This window comes from Copadichromis virginalis, linkage group LG12 (genome assembly GCF_057382275.1).
Source record: "Copadichromis virginalis isolate Kocher_CV1m ecotype Utaka linkage group LG12, C_Virginalis_male_GT1.1, whole genome shotgun sequence".
In the NCBI taxonomy this organism is placed as follows: domain Eukaryota; kingdom Metazoa; phylum Chordata; class Actinopteri; order Cichliformes; family Cichlidae; genus Copadichromis; species Copadichromis virginalis.
The window spans coordinates 14,216,331-14,237,149 of NC_140629.1; the positions used below are offsets into that span (position 1 = coordinate 14,216,331).

The 20,819-nt window shown below is 39.8% G+C and overlaps 1 protein-coding gene across 1 annotated transcript in view; it reads right to left on the reverse strand.

Moving 5' to 3' along the window:
• The window catches only part of LOC146696634 (transmembrane protein 132C), a 168,748-nt gene that overhangs the window by 50,242 nt on the left and 97,687 nt on the right, over positions 1-20,819 (reverse strand). The window contains exon 4 of the mRNA XM_085474827.1: positions 941-1,127. Coding sequence (XP_085330953.1) covers positions 941-1,127 — 187 coding nt within the window. The remainder of the gene's footprint in view (positions 1-940; positions 1,128-20,819) is intronic.

Consider the following 20,819-nt stretch of genomic DNA (forward strand, 5'->3'; position numbering starts at 1 on the left):
GTGACGCATTATTTGAAGCATCCCAGAGGAAAAAGAAAAAAATCCTGCTCACTATAGCCTGTTTTTTCTGTCTCATTACAAAACAAATCATCTTGATATATATGGAGATTACTCATTTCTAAGCTGTTTCTCCCAAGCTTCCCCTTTGGACAAATAAAGAGCAAAACGAATGAAATCAGTCTAGGATTAATCATCCTGTCCAGTTTGATGGAAAAAACAGGAGAAGCACAAGAAAAACAAGGAGACAAAGCCTCATTTTGATCAATGAAACAACGTTCTTACATTTCACAAGCCCATTTATAAACCAATCAAGTTTTCCTTTCGTTCTCACCGTTATCTCAAAAGCTGATTGTTACAGTCAAATAAAGAGTGAGGGAGCAGTGAGAGAAAATGAGCATTTTTTAGGATCTTAAATAGGGATCGCAGTAGGATGAGAGGAAGGCCATTCCTCAAAAGCTGAATTTAAGCAAACTCTCATGTTAAACTTAAATTCTGTCATGTCTGAGAGCAACAGACTGGACAGAGAAAAGATTTTGAATAATTTGACATGCTCTTCCCCCTGGAATGGCATCACTGATATAAACATACTATTATCAAAGATTATTCAGCTTCAGCTAAATTAATGTCACTCCGTATACCACGAATGCATTCTCCTTGCTCGTTTATTAATACTTTGAATCTAATCTTTTTTGTTGTTGTTTTTTTAAAAATCTGACCAGCCATAAATATACTGATATCCTGCTTATAATTAATAGGGCAAAAAGTCTTTGCAATGCATTTCTTTCTTGTCGTGCAAACACATATGCAAATGTTGATTCTTGGTGTGAATTTACAATATGGTGCTCCATATTACCAGCATCTTCTACACGCATTCAGGGTAATGAGTCCAGCCATTTATATGTTTTGGGCACTGCACTGAGCTGGAAGTGGCATCACTCACCATGGCCAGGGGCACGATGCCCGCCACGTCCTCCTGAGCCAGGCGGATCTCTGTCTCCACCTCTTGAGTGGCAGCGCGACTGGCCGGGTATTCCACCTGCCAGGCCATCCAGCGGCTGCCCATCGGCTCTGGGAAGCTTTCCATTTTCAGATCCACCTGGAGCACCCTCTGAACTCCCATCTCAGGCCTATCAGCGTGCAGGAAAAAAAAGAGAGCGTGAGTGAATAGTTAAGCAGGTGGCTTGAAAAAAAAAAGAGCGTGTGCGGATGTCGTGACTTATGTGTGTTGGTGAGTTCATTCAACCCGGTTTCTGGTCTAATGACGACAAATGGTAAAGGCTGATGAATGTGTCTGAGGTTGATATCTATGACATTTTACCAGCTGAGATTCTCCAAAATGCCAAGTCCCTTTGTGTATGACTCTCTGTTCAACTCTCTGCTTTATGGAATATCATCCCGCCCGCTCTATATTCCTCTCACACTTTACAGTAGGTGATGTGCAATGTAAACACAACCTACGGCACAATCTCCCCGACACTCCAAAGAGCAATTCAAAGGAATATTTCATCAAGAGTAACCCCCACTAAGTTGTTGATGGCTGGGTTTGTCACCGCTGCCCTTGTTTGCCTTGCAGGAGTATAAATATACGGCATGCTTCAGCTCGATCTACAGTAGGCCTGAATTAAGTCAGACAAATGGAGAGCGTCGATAACAAAATTTCCCATGCCGCCATAAGTCTCCGGTGCTCACGGTTTAAATATAGCCCTGAGGCAGGAAAGGTCAGCATTACACGGGAGCTGGAGGAGATGGGAAATGGCACAAGATCTGTTAGCCACATCGTGCGTGTCAAATGGCAGGACTCTGGCCCAATAAATTTCATGCACGGTCTCTGTGGCACACCGGCGCAAAACAGCATCATGTAATTTGAGCATGGTGTGGGGGAGAGACAGAGAAAAGCAGGGGTGAAGAAATTCACATGTTTTTTTGTTTGGCGAGAAGAGCCTGTGGGGAATAGTGTCAAACATGAAGCAGAAAAAAAAGCAAATAATACAACGCCATGAGGAGAGACGATACATTTAACTCGTGGAAAGACAGCACACGCAAATGTATAACATCCTAAATTATAAATAGGAGACTAAAAACAGTGGCAAAATAAATAATAGAAATATTCAGAGAGGACACATCTTTCACATCGTTCTTATATTCTTGCATCTGACACTGAAAGAATGAAAGATTTGTCACGCAGCAGAGCACAACAACCCAATTTTCACATCCAACAGAGGTGTGTATAAATAATTAAGATGACAACCGAACAACTTGTGTCACATTTCATATTATCGTTCTAATCAGAGTGTACGACTCGCTGAAAACACAGAACGACAGCGTGGACTTACGTAACCGCTCCACATTGCTGTGGAAAAAACCACAGATACTAATATCTGTATAAAGATGAGCAAAGTCGCAAATTTCAGCAGGTGAAGAATTTCAACAGATGATGCACTAAACGTCCCGAAATAAAGTGCTTCAGTGTCACACAAAACCCGTGTCAGTCATCTGTCCAAGTGGCCTACTTTTCTTAGAACAGGCTTTTTTTCTTCTTTTTTAAAAGGTTGTTCTGGAAAAAACATCTCACATTTTAGGCAGCCAACAAGGAAGACGGGCAAAAGAATGAAAGCGACTGCACAGCAGAAAGGTTTGATTATACTTTACATACACTGCCAGGTATGGGAAAAGAGCGCACACACTCACAAAGTCAAAGGGCCTCCAGAAAAGACAGACACAATGTATTATTAGTTTTTTCCCCCCCCCTCTCCTTGAAACATGTCAATTATTTCCCTCCTTGCGTGATCCACTTGGCAGAGTTTAATAGCTGCTGTAAATGCTGCAACTTTTATGAGGTTACTGTATTTCTCCTTATAATAACAGTGTCAACAAAATGTTGAGGTTATGAGATTGTACATTGGACAAACAGGTCTTTCTTTTTAGGATGCAGACATGCTGCTAATTTGGCAGTTTTGTGAGAGAAATACATTTCCTTCAAAAGCAGACAGCATATGACAGCAATATAAAAACAAGTGCAAGAGAAGGATAAGCACAGACATGAGAATGCACACTGTTAGTCCATAGCTTGGTGTTTATTTGACCTCACCTTTGCTGGGGACTAATGGAAATAAGTTAGAGTGTGAAAAACACAGCTCTATGCAAAGGTCTGGAATTCAGTACGGTACAAAAAAATTTTGAGCTATAATATTACCCAATATTTTACCAGTGAAATTTGAAACTTGTGCAAAACACGCATGGGAATAGAGTATATAAGATCTGTATAATTCTAATGAGCTTAAAAGTCAGTATTTGGTTTGATCACTTTTATTCTTCAGCACAGCCTGAACTCTCTTAATCAAACTTTCTTGTCATTTCTTTCAGTAGTTTTAAGGAATAGTTCCCCAGGATTCTTGAGAGACATTCAAAGATCTTCTTTGGATGTTGGCTGCTTTTTGGTCTGTTCTCTGTCAGGATGATCCTGCACTGCTTCAATAATGTTGAGGGTTGAAATCTGAGGAGGCCAGTCCAACTATAATGAGAACAAAACTGACGTGATAATGTTTGGACCAAGTGGCAATCCCAGCACTTCTCATTTTAACCTGCATAGTCCTGAGTAGGGATGGGTACCGGTGTCCGGTGCCATGATGGCACCGGTTCTGACATAAACGGTAGTAACCAGACCGAAAAGCAGCGCACATTTCGGTGCTTTTTTTTCCTGAGCTGTGATACACTTCTAGCCAATCATTTTACGTTTCCGAGGATAGTAGGCGGGGCCAGGTACTTACGTTCTGTTAGAGCAGAGCTCCAGATTAAAAATGTCCAAGGCGAAGCGGTCAAAAGTCTGGCTGTACTTCACAGCAAAATATGCAAACTCAGCAGCCTGCAACAAGTGCTTTAAGGTGATATTGTGATACTGTCAAAGGAGGTAACACCAAGAATCCGATGAAACACCTGGCGACGCATAGCGTTTTTTTTAAAAGCCGAGAAATGCGCCGTATTTGATAGCTTGCTGCGAGACCTCACACCGTGCACGTCGGGTGGGTTGCCAGTTATCGGACCCGGAGCAACATCCCCCAAAAACCCGAAGAATAGAGTCCTGGCCCCTAGCCCTGCCAGTGTAGCAGAAATGATGAGGATGATGATGCAGCAGCAGCCGTTCTTCTCTGCGTGAGTAGCTTAATGTTGTTCGTGTGTAATTTACGTTGAGTAGGCTAAACACGTTATTACATTAATGCAGGTAAGGTGAACTAGCAAACATCATCATAGCTACATGTGGCTGTCTTCTTGTTTGATGGCAGATACTCCCTTCACCCTGGACAAAAAGGCTAAAATGACCAAAGAAAAAGTGGGAAACAGTTAAACATGAGAGGTTTTTGGACAAAGTTTGTGTTTTTTCCATTGTTTAAGCACTGCTTCCAGCCAAGAGTGATACCATATATGCCACATAGCTGCAGAAAAGGCACACATTGTTATCTTTTTACAAAAAAAAAACCAGCTGAACATGAGAGGTTTTTGGACAAAGTTTGTGTTCTCCATTCTTTAAGCACCGGTTCGAGCACCGTTTAAGCACCGGCACCGTTTCAAAAGTACCGGTTTGGCACCGGTATCGGATAAAACCTAAACGATACCCATCCCTAGTCCTGAGCCTTTTATTAAGTCACACGCAAAAATTCAGCGGTTAAATTTGACACAAATTTCACCTTTGAAAAACGGATTAGCTCAGTTCTACAGTGGTCTTTTTTCAAACTGAGGCTTTTATCCAAGGTGAAATCATTTCCATGCTTTTATTACATCCCAGCTGGACTATCGTAACTCCTTAAATGTTGGGGTTAGTCGGACCAGCCTTGCAAGACTGCAGTTGGTCAAGAATGCTGCAGCTCGTCTTCTGAACATATTTCCCCGGTGCTTGTCTCTCTTCACTGGCTCCCTGTTCACTTCAGAATTGGTTTTAAAATTTTATTGTTGACTTACAAAGCCCTGGATGGACAGGCTCCCGGGTATTTGTCTGACCTCTTGCAGCCTTATGCGCTCTCTAGATCTCTTAGATCAAATGATCTTTTGATTTCAGCCATACCAAGGTCTAGGCTGGTTCACAGAGGTGATCGAGCATTTGGAGTCGTAGCGCCTAAACTGTGGAATAATCTACACATCAGACAGGCTCCTTTTAAAATCTCATCTAAAACACATTTGTATTCACAGGCTTTTAATACAGTATGAGAGTTATTTGGTATTTCTTACTAATATTATAAGTTATTTAATACAAGTTATTTTGTGTTTCTGCACAGCACTTTGGTCAATGTTGCTGTTGTAATTAAACGTGCTATAAAAATAAAAAAACATAAATGAAACAAACATGGGGGAGTGATCTAGTTCAGTGATTCGGAACATCGAGGTAAGTCCTAACACAAATCTATCAGCCTAGTTAGCAACCAGCTATCAGTTAATGCGATATCCTTAAAAACGGAAACTTTAAGGTTTAAAAACACCCTGAGAGGCTTAGTTATAAAGAAAATTCAGCCCAGAGAGTTGTTATAATGGACAAATATAGCTGCAGGGATCACAATCATTTTGTTGCACGAGGCTGTAAACTGTCTGCTCTTTGTTGGAAACGTCCAACCTTTTTACGTGCGAGTCCACAGGGATCGACTTTTGGATGCAAGGAAATACATTTTTATTCACTCAATTCATTTTTCAGCTCCAGAGTTTGTCGTTTGAGACCTACAGGAAAGATTAACGAGGGACAAATAATGTGCTAGTCCTATTAACAGCGTTGATGCCCAGGCAGCATCTGCAGGGAAGAGTCATCTTAAGGAGACGTTACAGAAATTACAATATCTAACATATGCTAGGAGACATTTTGATGCACTCACTTTGGAAACAATGACATAAACAAGTGAATTAAAAAGTTAAACTGAGTTTTTGACTACACACATATTTTTTTAGAAGATTTTGCCTTGACAAAAATAAGAATGTCAAAAGCTCTGTGGGGATCAATATGTACTGCTGTGAGGCTGTATATGGATTATTGTTAATTTTCCATCATCATTTAAATCCGCACATTAAAGCAACATTACTGGCTCCTAATCTGCCCAGAGCTTCCTCTGGGGCCCCGAAAACCTAGCTTGTGCTGACAGCATATATTAAACTCAATTCTTCTTCTACCACTTCTGTGTAAAAACGTGCCGCACTTAGCACCACCTTATGGCAGAAGCTTTGCATTCCATATCTAAATGTACTGCAGATTCAAAACTACTTAAGGGTTGCTTATGAATACCTGCAACTGGAAAAATCATTAATTGCATATAATGCATATATGTATGCAATAAAATGAACTGTCGCTTATATCCAACAATATTTAACGGAAAATATCAGCAATATTAAAAATGTGTGGACCTGCACACCCTAACATCTGTTGTCCCCTTACATTAAAGGAAGAATGGATGCTTAAGTGACACTGAAAAAAGTTTGTACAACAATAGGCAACAATGATCCAAAGGACACCTCAAGAATAATCTAAAAGCTTTAAGAGTAGCTCTCACTGTCTCCTGGGCATTGCTGAATATCTCTGAGAAGTGGTATGCTTATGCTTACATGAATAAAGTGACCTGCGAGAAAGAATGGGTAAAAAATATTTACATTAATATGTGATTTGACAAATGGCTAATTTATAACGCAGTTGTGCATGCGATTGCAAAAATCAAACATGTGTAATTGCCCGTGTCTGACCAAATGTCTTTTTTTTAAATAATGATACTTAAAAACCAAAGCTCCTGCTCACATGAATTGCTAACCAATAAAGTGAAAAACAGATGGCAAAAAGAAGAAATACAACGACACGTTCCTGCCTCCTAAAGTCACATAGCAGCCCTGGCACCACTCCACTGACTGTCCTCTGTACTTGACCTCCATTGACACACATCAAATAAAATGAAACCTGACAGAAACATCGGTGTGAGGCTGACTGTGGTCACAGTTGTTGAGTCAGTGACATCAACCATATACACCAGCATGCCATCCTGAGTTGACCTTTTTTCTGCAAGTCTGCTAATCACATGGCTCGCTGGGGGAAACTGTTCATTTCTCTGTCACTTCCAGCATGGGGTCTAATTCAATTAGCAACAAAAGGGGGCTGTAGATGCTTGCAACACAGCTGGCCTCGGTCTGATAATTATCTGTAAGATAGCCACGGTTTGACTAAATCTGAGAGCAGACAAACGACCAGAGGGCAGCCAAAGAGAGAGATAACTGGCCCAAAAGTTGGAAGCAGCTGGCCCTTTGGTTCTAGGGACCGGACTGGAGAGGAAATCAGACTTGACAAGGTGCTGTCGGTGACGGCTGACAACCAATGCACTGAGAATAGCACAGAGATCTCTGAGAGGATGGTGTTTGGGCCCATTCAGGTTGCCCATAAATCACAATGACACCAGCAGATCTGTCAGACACGCACAATGAAACATAAGTGAACACCCTAGCATCATAATGTGTTTAAAATGCTATATGAAGCTTAGGAATGCATCAAAATGACAATGTAAAGTCAATCATTGCCGTTAACGGATGTGATTATGATAACGGCACCTTTTCACCGGATTTGCATGCGCGCTGGTATCCCTACAGGTTAAAGAAATGCAGATTGCCTTTACCTTTCTAAAGTTTTCCACTGCCGTGTGCTATATACCATCCATCAGCTCCGTTGTACCCACCCATATATCGGCTTATCCTTTAGACTGTCATGGAGTGCTAGAACTGATTCCAGCTTACATTGGGTTAGAGGCAGGGTACACCTCAGGCAGGCTCATCACCAGTCACTCACTGAGCTGACACTTAAAGACAGCAACTCATGCTCACGTTCACACCTGCAAACCCCCTCCTAAGACACAGGCTTGCATGTCTTAGGAGGGGACTTTTAAAAATGTTTTATAAATGCCTAAATCCACAGTATCCAGTAGCTGAACACATTCGGCTAGACGGTTAACTCCCAGTTAGAGTTAGAAGCCAACTGTAAAAAAGAAAAAAATACCTCTTTATTTTCTGTATTATTTAAGCACATTAGGAATGTGGGTTGGTGAAGTTTGGTGATTCACTGCTGAGTCTAGACAAAGAGCTGCTGTCTATTCCATTACATTTAACAGACAAACAAAGGAGTAATATCAGCCTTCACATAACTCTAAGATAAAAAGCATTTTTTTCACATTCTCATGCACATCCTGCAATCTAAAAAGCAACAAGCATCTAAAATGGCCTGTAAACACTCTTAAAAGAGTGTGTTCAGCTTACTGCCATGTATCACACTAAAAAGGAAGCACGACTGAGAATTGTTTTTTATTTCTTTAAAAAGATGCTTTGGATGGCAAAAAGCATGAATCCAAAAGTACCTGATTCTTGGTTTTTTTTGCCAGTGAAATAAGTTAATTAGGTCGTATTGTCAGCTCTGTTTTGCAAAAATAAAAGGAACAAATTACCAAAGGTGCAGCACCTAGGTTTAAGGTTATAACAAATACCCTAGTATATTTAGCTAATATTCTTCCATATGCCCTTTCAAAAGCACGTTATCAACAAACTCAAACTTCTGTCTTCACTAATTACACAGTCTAAAAAGCACCTTGCACAGGTTATTCAGCTCAATCTTATCTTGTTAGCAGCATACTAGAGAGCTATTGAATTGATGCTGCGAGAAGGTTAAAGAAAGATAGATTTAAATGTCAAAATGAATAAAAAGACACAGGACAAAGTTATTGGAAGAATTTCCTTTTTAGCAGACATCTCCAGAGAAGGAGCTATAATTGAAAGTGCTTCTATTGTGCCATTATCAAACTCCCTGTGTCATTGTGACACTCCTTGTTTAATCTCCCTCTGATGTGATAGGATCATTGTGTCCACTGCCTCGTGGGATTTGGAGAATAAGAGAGAGAGATAGACAGGGAGCTTTTGTGGAATAAGTAAAGTGACATTTTCAGGTCCAATTTCTTCATTTCTTCAACTTGTAGGTCAAGTATTCTTAGACATCCTGTCATATTATAGTTACAGTAGAATAACATCCTCACGCCCAGCTGCACATCTGTAGTTAAAGCAAGACTAGTCTTTTCTAACTGTATGCCATGGGATGCACAGTGTAAAGTGTAAGCGACACTACAAAGGCTCACAATAAACACCAGCAGAGAAACTGAAGAAACATTGCTGATACATGCAACAAGGGCTGTTGAACAGAATGTCAGAATGAATATGCATAATGCAAGCTGATGGGACCAGAGGAGATGCTGTCCAGAACACTCTCAGACAGCGTCTGTGTGTGTGTGGCATGGGGCCTCATGCATGGAACACCAAACTTCTTGTGGGTGAAAATAATGAAATTTGTAGCTTCAGTGGTGCTTGAAAACAGCACCCTGAATCTCTGCTGTTCTCATGCTCCGTCACCTGGAACAGCAATAAACCAGTCAGCAGAATGGAGCTAGGACACACACGTACCCCCACACAGACACACACACATACACACACACACAAATAGTTGTCCGTGTAAGTATGTGCAAACACAATACATGCTCTGCACCAGTGCATCAGTGTGGGAATCTGTCGCTGAACACACACACACACACACACACACACACACACACACACACACACACACACACACACACACACACACACACACGCAGTTAAATAATTGTCAGTTTCATAATGAGCAAAAAAATTTTGGGAAAAGACCACAAGGTAGAGGCTTTCCTTGGAGAAGGCCCCTTTGGTGTCGTAACCAAATGTCAAAAAACAAAAAACAAAAAAGCCGTGGCTATCAAAATCAATAAGAGCAAACCTGAAATTTTGCAACAGGCAAAATTAGAAATTTTCATCCTAGAGAAACTGCAATGTTTGGATGGGGATACCTGCAATATTGTTAAGTGGAATGGCTATTTCCTAGATAGAAAGCGTATCTGCTTAAATTTTGAACTGCTTGATCAAAACCTGTGGGACTACATGAAAGATCGGAATCACCAGGGTCTCCCCATAAGAGAACTGAGGCCAATTTTACAACAACTAGCAAATGCTCTTTTCCATCTGAGTTCCCTGGGAATAGTGCATGCTGATCTCAAACTTGGAAACATAGTGGTTGTGAACCGCCATCAGTCTCCTGTCAAAGTTATTGAATTTGGCCTCGCATGTCCTGTGTCTGCAGTGATTTGTGGTACCTGTGTGCAGACCATTTAGTAGGGCACCTGAAGTTATGCTTCATATTCCATATAATGAAGCAATTGAAATGTGGTCGCTGGGGCTGGTAGCTGTCAGGTTTATATTGTTGATTGTCATTTATGCTTAGAAATATTTAACCATATGTGCTTAGAGGTGTATAATCGATTGTGTAGTGATAGGATGTGTGATCCTTAGGAGTCTGCAAAGACTTTGTGTGCATTTCAGAGTGCTCTGGCATTCACACTCACACCCTGGGAGCATGGGAGAGGTAGCTGTGGAGCTTGCTACAGGGGTGCCACTCTACCCTGGGAATGAGGATTATCACGTTTTAAAATTCATCATACACACTCAGGGCCAGCCACCAGATTATATTCTAGACTGTGGCACGGCCACAGAATATTATTTCAGAAAAGACGACTACGGCGAACAACGCTGGACATTTAAGATGGACAAACAATTTCAGTACGAGACAGGAGACCAGTCCAAGGAAACACCTCAGCATCTTGATGAGCTTGAACAACTAATCATGGTTAGCAAAGGACCTTAAAGTGGCACAAATTTATTGGTCAGCCTGATTAAGGAGATGTTGGCCTTGGATCCAAACCGGCGCATCAACCCCTCAGAGGTTCTCCAGCATCTCTTTTTTGAGCCTGACCTTTCTAATGGTTCCCCCTGCATTGACGTGAGAAGCAGAGGGGCACAAAAATCTCTAGCAGTATTTCTTTGACTCCAGACAAATGTGACAAAACCACAAGCAGGGGTTGGAAAAGGCTATTTCCAGCCTAATTACACTGCAAACGCTTATCCACAACGCAAAACCAATATTCCTTTAAATCTGACAAAACTAGCTTAATATTTTAACAAAAAATTAATAAGTTGCTCCAATAATTATCACTTTGGCTTTTTTTTTTTTTTTTTTTAAATTTTCACTCCTCCCACCCTAACCAGTCAACCAGGCAGATGGTGGCTGTCCCTTCCTGAGCCTGGTTCTGAGCCTGGTTCTGTCGGAGATTTCTTCCTCTTACAAGGGAGATTTTTCTCCCCACTGTTGCTAAATGCTTGCTCATAGGGAATCCTTGATTGTTGGGGTGGCCAATGCTGTAGGGCAGGGGTCTCAATCTACTTCAACACAGCTGAAACAAATGCTTGCAGGACATCTGCGATACAGTAGCTCTCGAGGATTGGAGTTAGAGAGCCCTGCTCTAGGGGAGCTAGCAATTCTTGTGAAAACGAAAAAAAAAAAAAAAAAGCCTTAAAAGCAACAAGCCTTAAAAGCAACAACAACAACAACCAACAAATATAGTGTTGGTTGTTGGGCACAATTTTGGTGAATATCCATTTAGTAATCACTGTGTCAAGTTTATATCAATATTCAAAGCGGAGCAGCGGACACCTTACCATCACACCAATCCTTCAATCAGACCTCAAACACCTTAACATAGGTAAAATTGGATACAAATGAATTAAATAAACCAGCTTTAATCATCAACTGATTGTTGTTTGTAATTCTTCAAAAATACAGTTCTTTTTTCTCTTCAGCCTCCTAGTAGACACACCTGTGGTATAAATGTGAAGATCCTCTGATTTTCAGAAAAGTTGACCTCTGACCTTGAAGTCAAGGTCACTGAGATTTAAACTTACCCATATGGAAAAGATATATATAAATCTTATAAAGTTTGTATCTGTCTTATAGGTTTTTTCTATTTCTTTTCCATATGGGTAACTGAGAGTTTTAGTAGATGCAACCACGGTATTGATTTGAAAATTGTACGTTGCCTCATTCTGGAGTTGTTGTATTCACAAAACTTGGGTCTCCACACTTTGTGGTTGTTGTTTGTTTTTAATTAAAGATTACAACACAAATAGCAAAAATAACCACACTACTGTCAGGGCTGGACTGGGACAAAAAATCGGCCCGGGCATTTTGACTAGAGACCGGCCCACCAGGTATTATAGGAAAAACCATAAAGCCTTTGAATGAAAACAAACGCTGTTGTGACAGTGATGTACACTGTCTTGTTGGTATATATATGATTTCTATACGTTGTACATCAGATAAAAACTTTGGTTGTAAGATTCAGATAATTATTTAATAAAAGCGAGATATTTTAAATGAGAATAAGAAAGAAAAGTATTTTATTTGTGCCCCCCTTTCCCTGTTAATGCCCTACCTGGCCCCCCTGGCAAAGCTTTGCTAGACCCGTCCCTGCACAGTTACCAGCTGTCAACTATTTAGAAAAGGATCCTGGTGTTATTTGTCTCTCAGAAACAGTTCTTAACTTCCCTTCAATCATTCGTGTCACCTAAAAGGTAAACCTGTTTCTCCGTCACAGCTCTGATGATTCAGTAAGGACATCTCCTGGTTTCATCTTCATGTTTCCCTCTCACCAGATAACCAAACCGATATAATGACCAGTAGCTTTTACAGCTGTGGCTCCAGCAAACATCTGCTAATACTAGAAATTAATATTAAATAAATTCTAACAAAAGCTGATCAAGCTTAAACGTGCTGCTGTTGTTTAGCGCAACATCCGCTGGTTTCCTCTTTCTGGCACATAGTGGGCGATAAACAAGCAAGAGAGAAAAGCTGATCAGCTGATCATTGATCAGTTTCACCATTGAATGAGAGAAGAAGAGACAGCTGACAGCGTAAAGACAGAGAAAAACTCTAGCTTTGTGTCTTTTTCCATCCTAGCTGAAGTACGGGACAAACTGTGTTCCTTTTCACCTCAATACGAAACACGTAATATTTTCTCTGAATGCAGGACGATTCAGTTTTTTAGGGGATGGTTGGCAACTCTACTAACTAACCTTATGAGTAAAATAAAGTTCACTATCAGTAACATAGCGCTCACCTAGCTGTAGAAACTCCGTCATGCTAGCCAGTACGCAGTACGAGTTATTGTAACTGACGATAAAAACTCAGCACAACGAAAATAAACTCCACCTAAACTTGGTTTATATCTGACCCAGATAGACTGCAGGTCATAACTTCTTACCTGAAGTTCAGTTCACCTGACACTCGGACGGGCGGGTCTGCTCCTCCTGCCTCCCCTTTCCCTCATCCACCTGGCCTCTTGTGGCAGCTCCACCATAGCCACCACCAAACAACTGAGTTATTTTTACACATCTGCCAGCATCTGGCCAATCCACCACCTCTCATTGTTTATACTGTTATAAAAAAAAAAAAAAAAATCATCGGCCCATAAAAACGAAAAATCACCATTGGCCCACCGGGCAAATGCCCAGTATGCCCGATGGCCAGTCCAGCTATGACTACTGTCCATTTTGACAACACTATTTTGATTTTACCTAATGTAGTGCAAAAACAAAACAAACAAACAGAAATAAATAAAATACTGCATATAAGGTACATACTACAATTCATGTGTTACTGATCCTCTGCTGCAGCTCAGTAGGGACACATGGTCTGTGTCAACACACAGGGGAACACTAAGATTTCAGAAGATTTTCACTGTGTTTGTCAAACTCAGACACATAATTGTTTCAAATAAGTTACAGAATTTCACAAAACAAGGAGTATGGACTTTGTGCCTCATCATATTATCATTTCATGATCTTCGGAAAGTTTTACTAGCGCTATGCTAAATTAATTCAGGTATAATGTCTATTTGGTACAATTCAAGCAAGAACAATGAAAAGAGAGCTTGTCATCTAGTGCATATTTGGCAATTTGAAAAGGTCTATTCTAAATATTATTTTGATTTAACTTCTGATTTTTACCATTCTGCAGCACCATGCAGTACCCTCTGGTATGCGCCTAGTTGGTCAGGGGTTCATCCTACAGCAAGATAATGACCCAAAACATAAGTCCAAGCTATGCCAGAACTACCTCAGGGAAAAAGAACAAAATGGTTTACTTGAAAACATAGAGTGGCCACCGTCTCCAGACGTAAACTCCATCGAGCTGGTTTGGGATGCACAGGACAGAAGAGTGAAAGTAAAGCAAACTACAAGTGCTACACATTTATTGGAACTTTTGCAACAGATATGGGAACAACAGTGATTTCGATTTTAGAAAGAAAGCCACGTGTGGGTTCAGCTGTTATATCTGCCAAAGGTGGCTAATTTGATGAGTCAAAAATGTAGAATACATTTTGGTCTATAAATTAATTCTGGGACTTCTTGTTTTTTTAACTCCAATTACTTATTTGTACTAAGCTTTCATTTCAGAGTGCAAAGAGAAAGACTGCATCATTTTATTTTTAAAAAAGAAAAATTGTGGTGTCCTAAAACTTTTGACGGGTAGTGCATGTATCTCAAAAATGTGTTTTAGCATTTTTATTTCAAAGTGCTTTCCCTGCTTTTCATATAACCAAAGCCAAATATAGAAAAACCACTGGGAAATAGTTATTCAATCCTAAACAATGTGGGGTGACTAGCTAACTCTGATGTACACACAAAGCATACAGGAAGTGTGGTAGTGTGCTTAAAATGAAATCTGACCCAGTTTATTCTTGAGATTATTCTCCTTCTGCTTGTCAACAGTAGAGGTAAACACAGAGACTGCACTTGTCCACTCCAGCATCATTGCTCTAGTTCAACTACCAATCTGCATGAGATTAATTCCCTTTTTTAGTTGTTTGAATTAAAATATCAACGTGCAACATTATGCCTTTGGACCACTTTTCTAAGGGTAATCATCATACTATAAAGATTATATGTGTGTTCCCCATTTCCTCCAACGTGAGAAGACCAATCTTGATGAAAGTTTGCAAAAATAAAATATATCTGAATTACATCTACAAATATTTTATACGAATCCACAATCACATAGATTTGTACATTTGACAGGTTAGCTAAGTATAGTAAAGAATGTCAGACTAGAATGGTGAGTCAAGCATACACATGTTTGCATGTTTTCTATCCCTGTGAGGACCATGCACTCACTGAGGGCAGTCAACTTGATGATGATGACAGTGAGGAAGAGTGGAAAGAATTTTAATGTACAGTTAGGAGGTCAGGGGCGATTTCAGAATAAGCCTCATGTGATGTGTGTGGGTAAACAATCATGTGTGTATGGAAAGGACAAAATTGCACCCCAAAATGTTGCAAGGTTATTATCGTTAACGAAAACTAACGAAATAACGAAAACTAGAAGTGAAAAAACATTTTCGTTAACGGAAATAAAAATAAAAACAAAAAAAGGAAAACTAACTAAAACTGTAATGAGCGTTCACAAAACTAACTAAAATTAACTGAATTTATAGCAAAAATGTGTTCAGTTTTCACTGATGTGTGCGTGTCATACAATAGTCGAGGGTGAAAACGAAGTTTAGTTTCCAGATTTATTTCTTGCTGTTTCATTATGCCAGCAGGTGGCAGTACGTTAGTCGAGTCGTCTGTGTTGCTGCTCCGTCCACGCGCAGAATCATGTCAGGAAAAGTCGGGAGAAAGCGCCAGAGTCCAATTTGGGATTACTTTGAATATGACTGTGTTTTGGATAAAGCAAGTGTCTTGTAGTGGAAAGAGACACATTATGAGGGACATTTCTAAAGGGAAAAAATCCCACAAACCTTAAAGTGCTCTTGAAAAGCTCACACAAGAAGGCTAACCTAGCTTACCTTGGGAAGGTAAGGGAGCACACTCAACCCTCATCCCCAGAAAACAGAAGCTAACCCCAGGCAAGGCAGCGTGATGCATCCCGAGACAACAGGACGGGGACATCTACATAACTGTGTGAGTCAATTGCCTTCAAAAAGTTTATCAATTCACTTGAACCAAAATTACGAACACCCGGTGCTGCAAGAGTTAATAGTCTCATTGGGGCCAAGATATACATTTTATAGTTGCCTGGTATCAATGGTTGTTCATCTGCCTTTATTTATGTATTTATTTAAAGAACCCATAGGTGGGAATGTGAGTTGTCTGTCTCTGCATGTTAGCTCTGCGACAGACAGGCGACCTGTCCAGGGTGCAGGGTGTGGAAGCTGGAATAGCAACATACCCAAGGATAAGCAGAAGAGCATGACTGATATGATGAAAGTGGGATTTTGTTGCACTTAATTATTGCAAACACAACTAAAACTATAACTGAAACTAATCAAAACTAAACTGAAACTAAGGAATAAAAACTAAACTAAACTAGCAAACAATTGGTAAAAACTAATTAAAACTGATATAAAATTGAAAATCTGAAGTCAAAACTAAATAAAAATAAAAACTAATGAAAATTGCAAAACTATTAAAACCCTGGTGTGTTGGTGTATGTGTGTTGGTAACATAGAAAGGACTACCACGATTCAATGGTACTCCAAAAGTCAGAAATATGATGGCCTCCTCACATTTAACAGCAACTGTTTTCTGAAGTTCCACACAGAAAAGTTATTAATGACACACACACACACACACACACACACACACACACACACACACACACACACACACACACACACACAGACAAATACTGTACACCTAATCGCTCATGCTGTTAACGTTTTCTAAAGTCAAACATCTAAATCTAAACATACAGTATACAACAACAGTATGCAGCACACATTCTTTACTATTGGCCCAGGATCTATTATTTAATAATCACTGCTACATGTTTACATTTTCACAAATGCTTCTGCAACAAGCAAAAACAGTGTGTTCACTGAAGACTGCATTTATCTGTTTATTTTAAACACTACTGAATTAACAAAAAAATAATATATAATATTTATGACCGTCTGCTCCAAGGATTCCCTTGCCTCTTTAAAAGGCAAAAAATATAGTTAAAAATTAATGTCTTTTAACAGAGCTTGACTTCAGTGCTGTAACTTACAAGTTCTAGCCATTATTAATGAAACTGTGACGTGTCTTCAGATATCTTATTTATGTGATCAAGATAATCAAGATAGATGAAGATCAATGATACAAGATTAGTGCAAATGTAAAATTTAGTCTTTACAAATAAAAAACACCCAAATGAGAAGCTGGGAGTGCAAAATTTGTTGATTCAAGGGGGCTTAAGCATACACCCTGCTGTCCTTACCCATATTAGGGTTGCAGGGAGCAGGAGTCTGTCTAACTGCTGGAGAGCAAGAGTAAACCCTAAACTGGTCACCAGTTGCTCACAGGGCTAACAGAGAGAGACAGACAACAACAACACAATCTCACATCCACATCTATATCCAGTTCAGAAATAACAGTTAAACTACTGTACGCTAATACTCCAACCATGGACTGTGGGAGGAAACTCGAGCACTCTGAGGACATCCCAAGGAGGCCTCTCTGGTCCTGCACCCAACCAGAGAACACTGCACACTGCACCACTGTGCACCCAAATCACTGATTTTGGATTTTCTTATTGTCTATCATTTGTTGATGCTCATATTAAAGTGTTTCAAATGATTAGATGAGGGAACGTACAAGTAATCCTTTCAGACTTATCTTCTCTAAGCCCTTCATGATGTCAGCACACAGCTCTGGCTGTAAGTCCAGAAACACCACCTACCTGCTCTTAAAATCATCTCTCTGTGAGGGCTAGCCCATGAGAAGAAAGGGAAAAGGAGCCAAATTCAAACAGATTATTTTTCTGTTGATTGATTAATCAAATTGCTACTACCAGATTTTGTGGACTGCTTGATTTTGTGCATTATTATGATGCATGTAGTACAATTGTTATTTATGCATGTAAAACTGTTGCTGTTGTTGAAGAATATATATACAGTCACGTGAAAAGACACACTAGCAAATCTTCAACAGCAAAAAAGGAAAGAGTCAAGGCTCTCCAATGACCCAGTCAAAGTCCAGACCTCAGCCTGACTGAAATGCTTTGGTGGAATCTTAAGAGAGCTGTGCATGGACGAATAGCCACAAACCTCAATGAATTGAAGCAACGTTGTAAAGAAGAGCAGGCCAAAATTCCTCCTCAACTATTTGAAAAATTGAAAGGTCCTGCAGGAAATGACTACTTCAAGTTATTGCTTCTAAAGGTGGCTCTGCGTGCTACTGAATCAAAAGGCGTTTCAAGTAGTTTTTTACATAACTGCACAGAGTCCTGTGAAAACTTTCTTTTTCACTTAACTGTAGGTTGCCTATGTATCCAAAAAATGCTTTAAAATCATTGTTTTCAACATTTATTTTGTATTAAGTTGGCCATTTTGTGCATTACACTGGCTGCATAAAATATGCAAAACACATAGGAGTAAAAACAATGGAAAGGCGCACAAATATTTGGCTTTCCAGCGATAATAGCACATAAATAGGAAGACACACAACGGTCTAATTTCTTTAAGCTGTAGGTGAATTGAATTTATTAGTCTGCGGGAAGCCCATTAGAAGTGATTTACCGCAGGCTAATTCCAACGAGAATTCACCTCAGAGGTCAGAGCCTCTTTTAAGGCCTGATTTCTGAGAAAGGACTCCGATGATCCCAGCATGAAGCGTAATCTCTCTGCCGAGGGAGCCCTAACCGGAGCCCAGTCACATTTTCGCTGCCCTCTGATTAGCCTCTCTGCAATCAAAGCAAATTACTCCGTGCCTGAATGTACTGTAGTCATGGATACATTCAAAAGGCAAAATGTCAGCGCAGACAAAAGCTTAAAACTACGCAGCTTCAATTTGGGAAGTTAAGAGAACAAACAGTGTCTATGGACCGGAGTCTCCATGGATACTTATTATTAATGTAATATTTATTATTAGAGTTTGAGCGTAGAGCTAGAAGGCTACGCTGAAGGAACAGCTCAGTCTCACATTAAACACGTGCTAAGGCGAAACTGGACCACGGTGTAAAATTTTTTTTTTTTTCCAAAATGAGACCTCGAAAATAACGGTCTAGATTTTTTTTTCTTTTTCTGATTAAATTGTGTCCATGTCACACGATGGTCATGCTTCTTTCTGTGAAAATGGGAAAAAATGTCTTATTCTCTTTGGAAAATGCAATAACTTTAGTGCTAAAATGGCTTTTAATAACATTTCTTGCAAGAAAGATGCTCATTTTTATAATCCCCATTTAGTAAATGTGTGCAATCTCGACAGTAAATAGTTTCATACCACGAACCATACCATACTGCTGGGGTATGAAAAGAGAGAGCTGAGCAGACCAGATGACATTTCCAGAGCAACTTGCTCAAATTGCTCCCTCAGGTGCTTCCAGACTAGCTGGGAGAATGTATACAGAGTCTGGTTACAAAATAATGATCCTCTCATGGGTTTTTCATTCTAATTTTTGGACAAACCCACAGTATTTCTAGATTTGTTTTTAATTCAACCCAGTTGACTTTAAGAAATATTTAGCAATTCATCTTCTGGTCAGACACCTTATTTCAGTATATAATGGCTAAAACAAGGGCTAATAAAATGTACTGTAGTATTTAAGGACTGAAATAATATTATCAACGCAGTTACACAGAAGAACACCAATAACATAACAGACCAGATAACTAGAGTACACAGTGTGGCACAGCTACTGATAATAAATCGGGTAGCATATACTGGATGCAACATAAATACTTACTAAAGGTTTACTAATAACAACAAATACAAAGAATTCTAAAGTTTTGAATTCTATAATACAGATATATCTTTTATTCCCTCCCTAGTCAAATACAAGATGTGTTTGAGGGCAGGAAGAGGGGAAGAGGTGTAGGAGAAAGCATCCTCAGACGCCAATACCCAGGAGACCTTTTCAATTCAGCCTCGTCCAGACTAGAAAAGAGAGATAGTGACAGGAGGAGAAAAAGGTGTAAACTCCCCCCAAAACACTGTCAAATAAAGGGAAGATAAGAATGACTATAATAGTGATAAATGTCACCAAGGTGTAGCTGCCTCTCTGGCTTTGGAGGTTCATGGTTATGCAGTGACTTATTGTATGCGGTGGCCACAAGAGCATTAAATTCAGTCAGAAGAGGAAATAATAGTACCAGAATATAGACGATAGAAGATATAGAGTACCAAAAGAAGTGCATTTATGTGATGATTTAATGCAAATGTGCGGGAAAAAAACCCAATAAACATACTTTATCGCTTCCTCTGATGTATTTTTTGGGGAAATCTGCACATTGCATGAAAGTGAAAAGTGGTTTATGTGTGAAAAAGTGAACAAACTGTCACGTTTGCTGTGAGTCATTTAAAAAAAAATCAAGAAAAGAACATCAAATTCAAAGAGCCTTTCTTTCCTTTTACCTGACGGAAACTTTTCTCCAGTTGGCGAGTGCTCGTTCCATCATCAGCTATAAAAATCCATCTGTACGGAGTGCCTGCTAACAGGAACCCCTGGTACCCAACATTAACTCGTCAATATGACATTCAAAATATTTTTTAACACCGAGCTCCACTGAATGTTTGGATATCTGCGGGACACTTGCGCCTGCGTAAGGATGCGCTCGTGCACGTGTTTGCATGTGCGTGCCGCCGAGATTCCTCCGTCTCAACCATGTCGAACTGCCTCCTACACCAAGACTGCAATGAATGGTTGGCGATACAATCACATGAGTCGGAGCATCACTCATGTTGCTATAATTTCCTCCAAGATACTAAACCAATAGCTTTGATTTATGGTGCGTCAACTGACATTCATTTATACCTCTCTATACTGGCAGAACAAAAATAGAGGAAATACCGAGCTGGGGCTGTTATAAGAAAGTCTCTGTTTTAAGGGTTGTTAGGGGATATGGAATAAATAAATAAAACATGCTGGTAATAGTCTTATA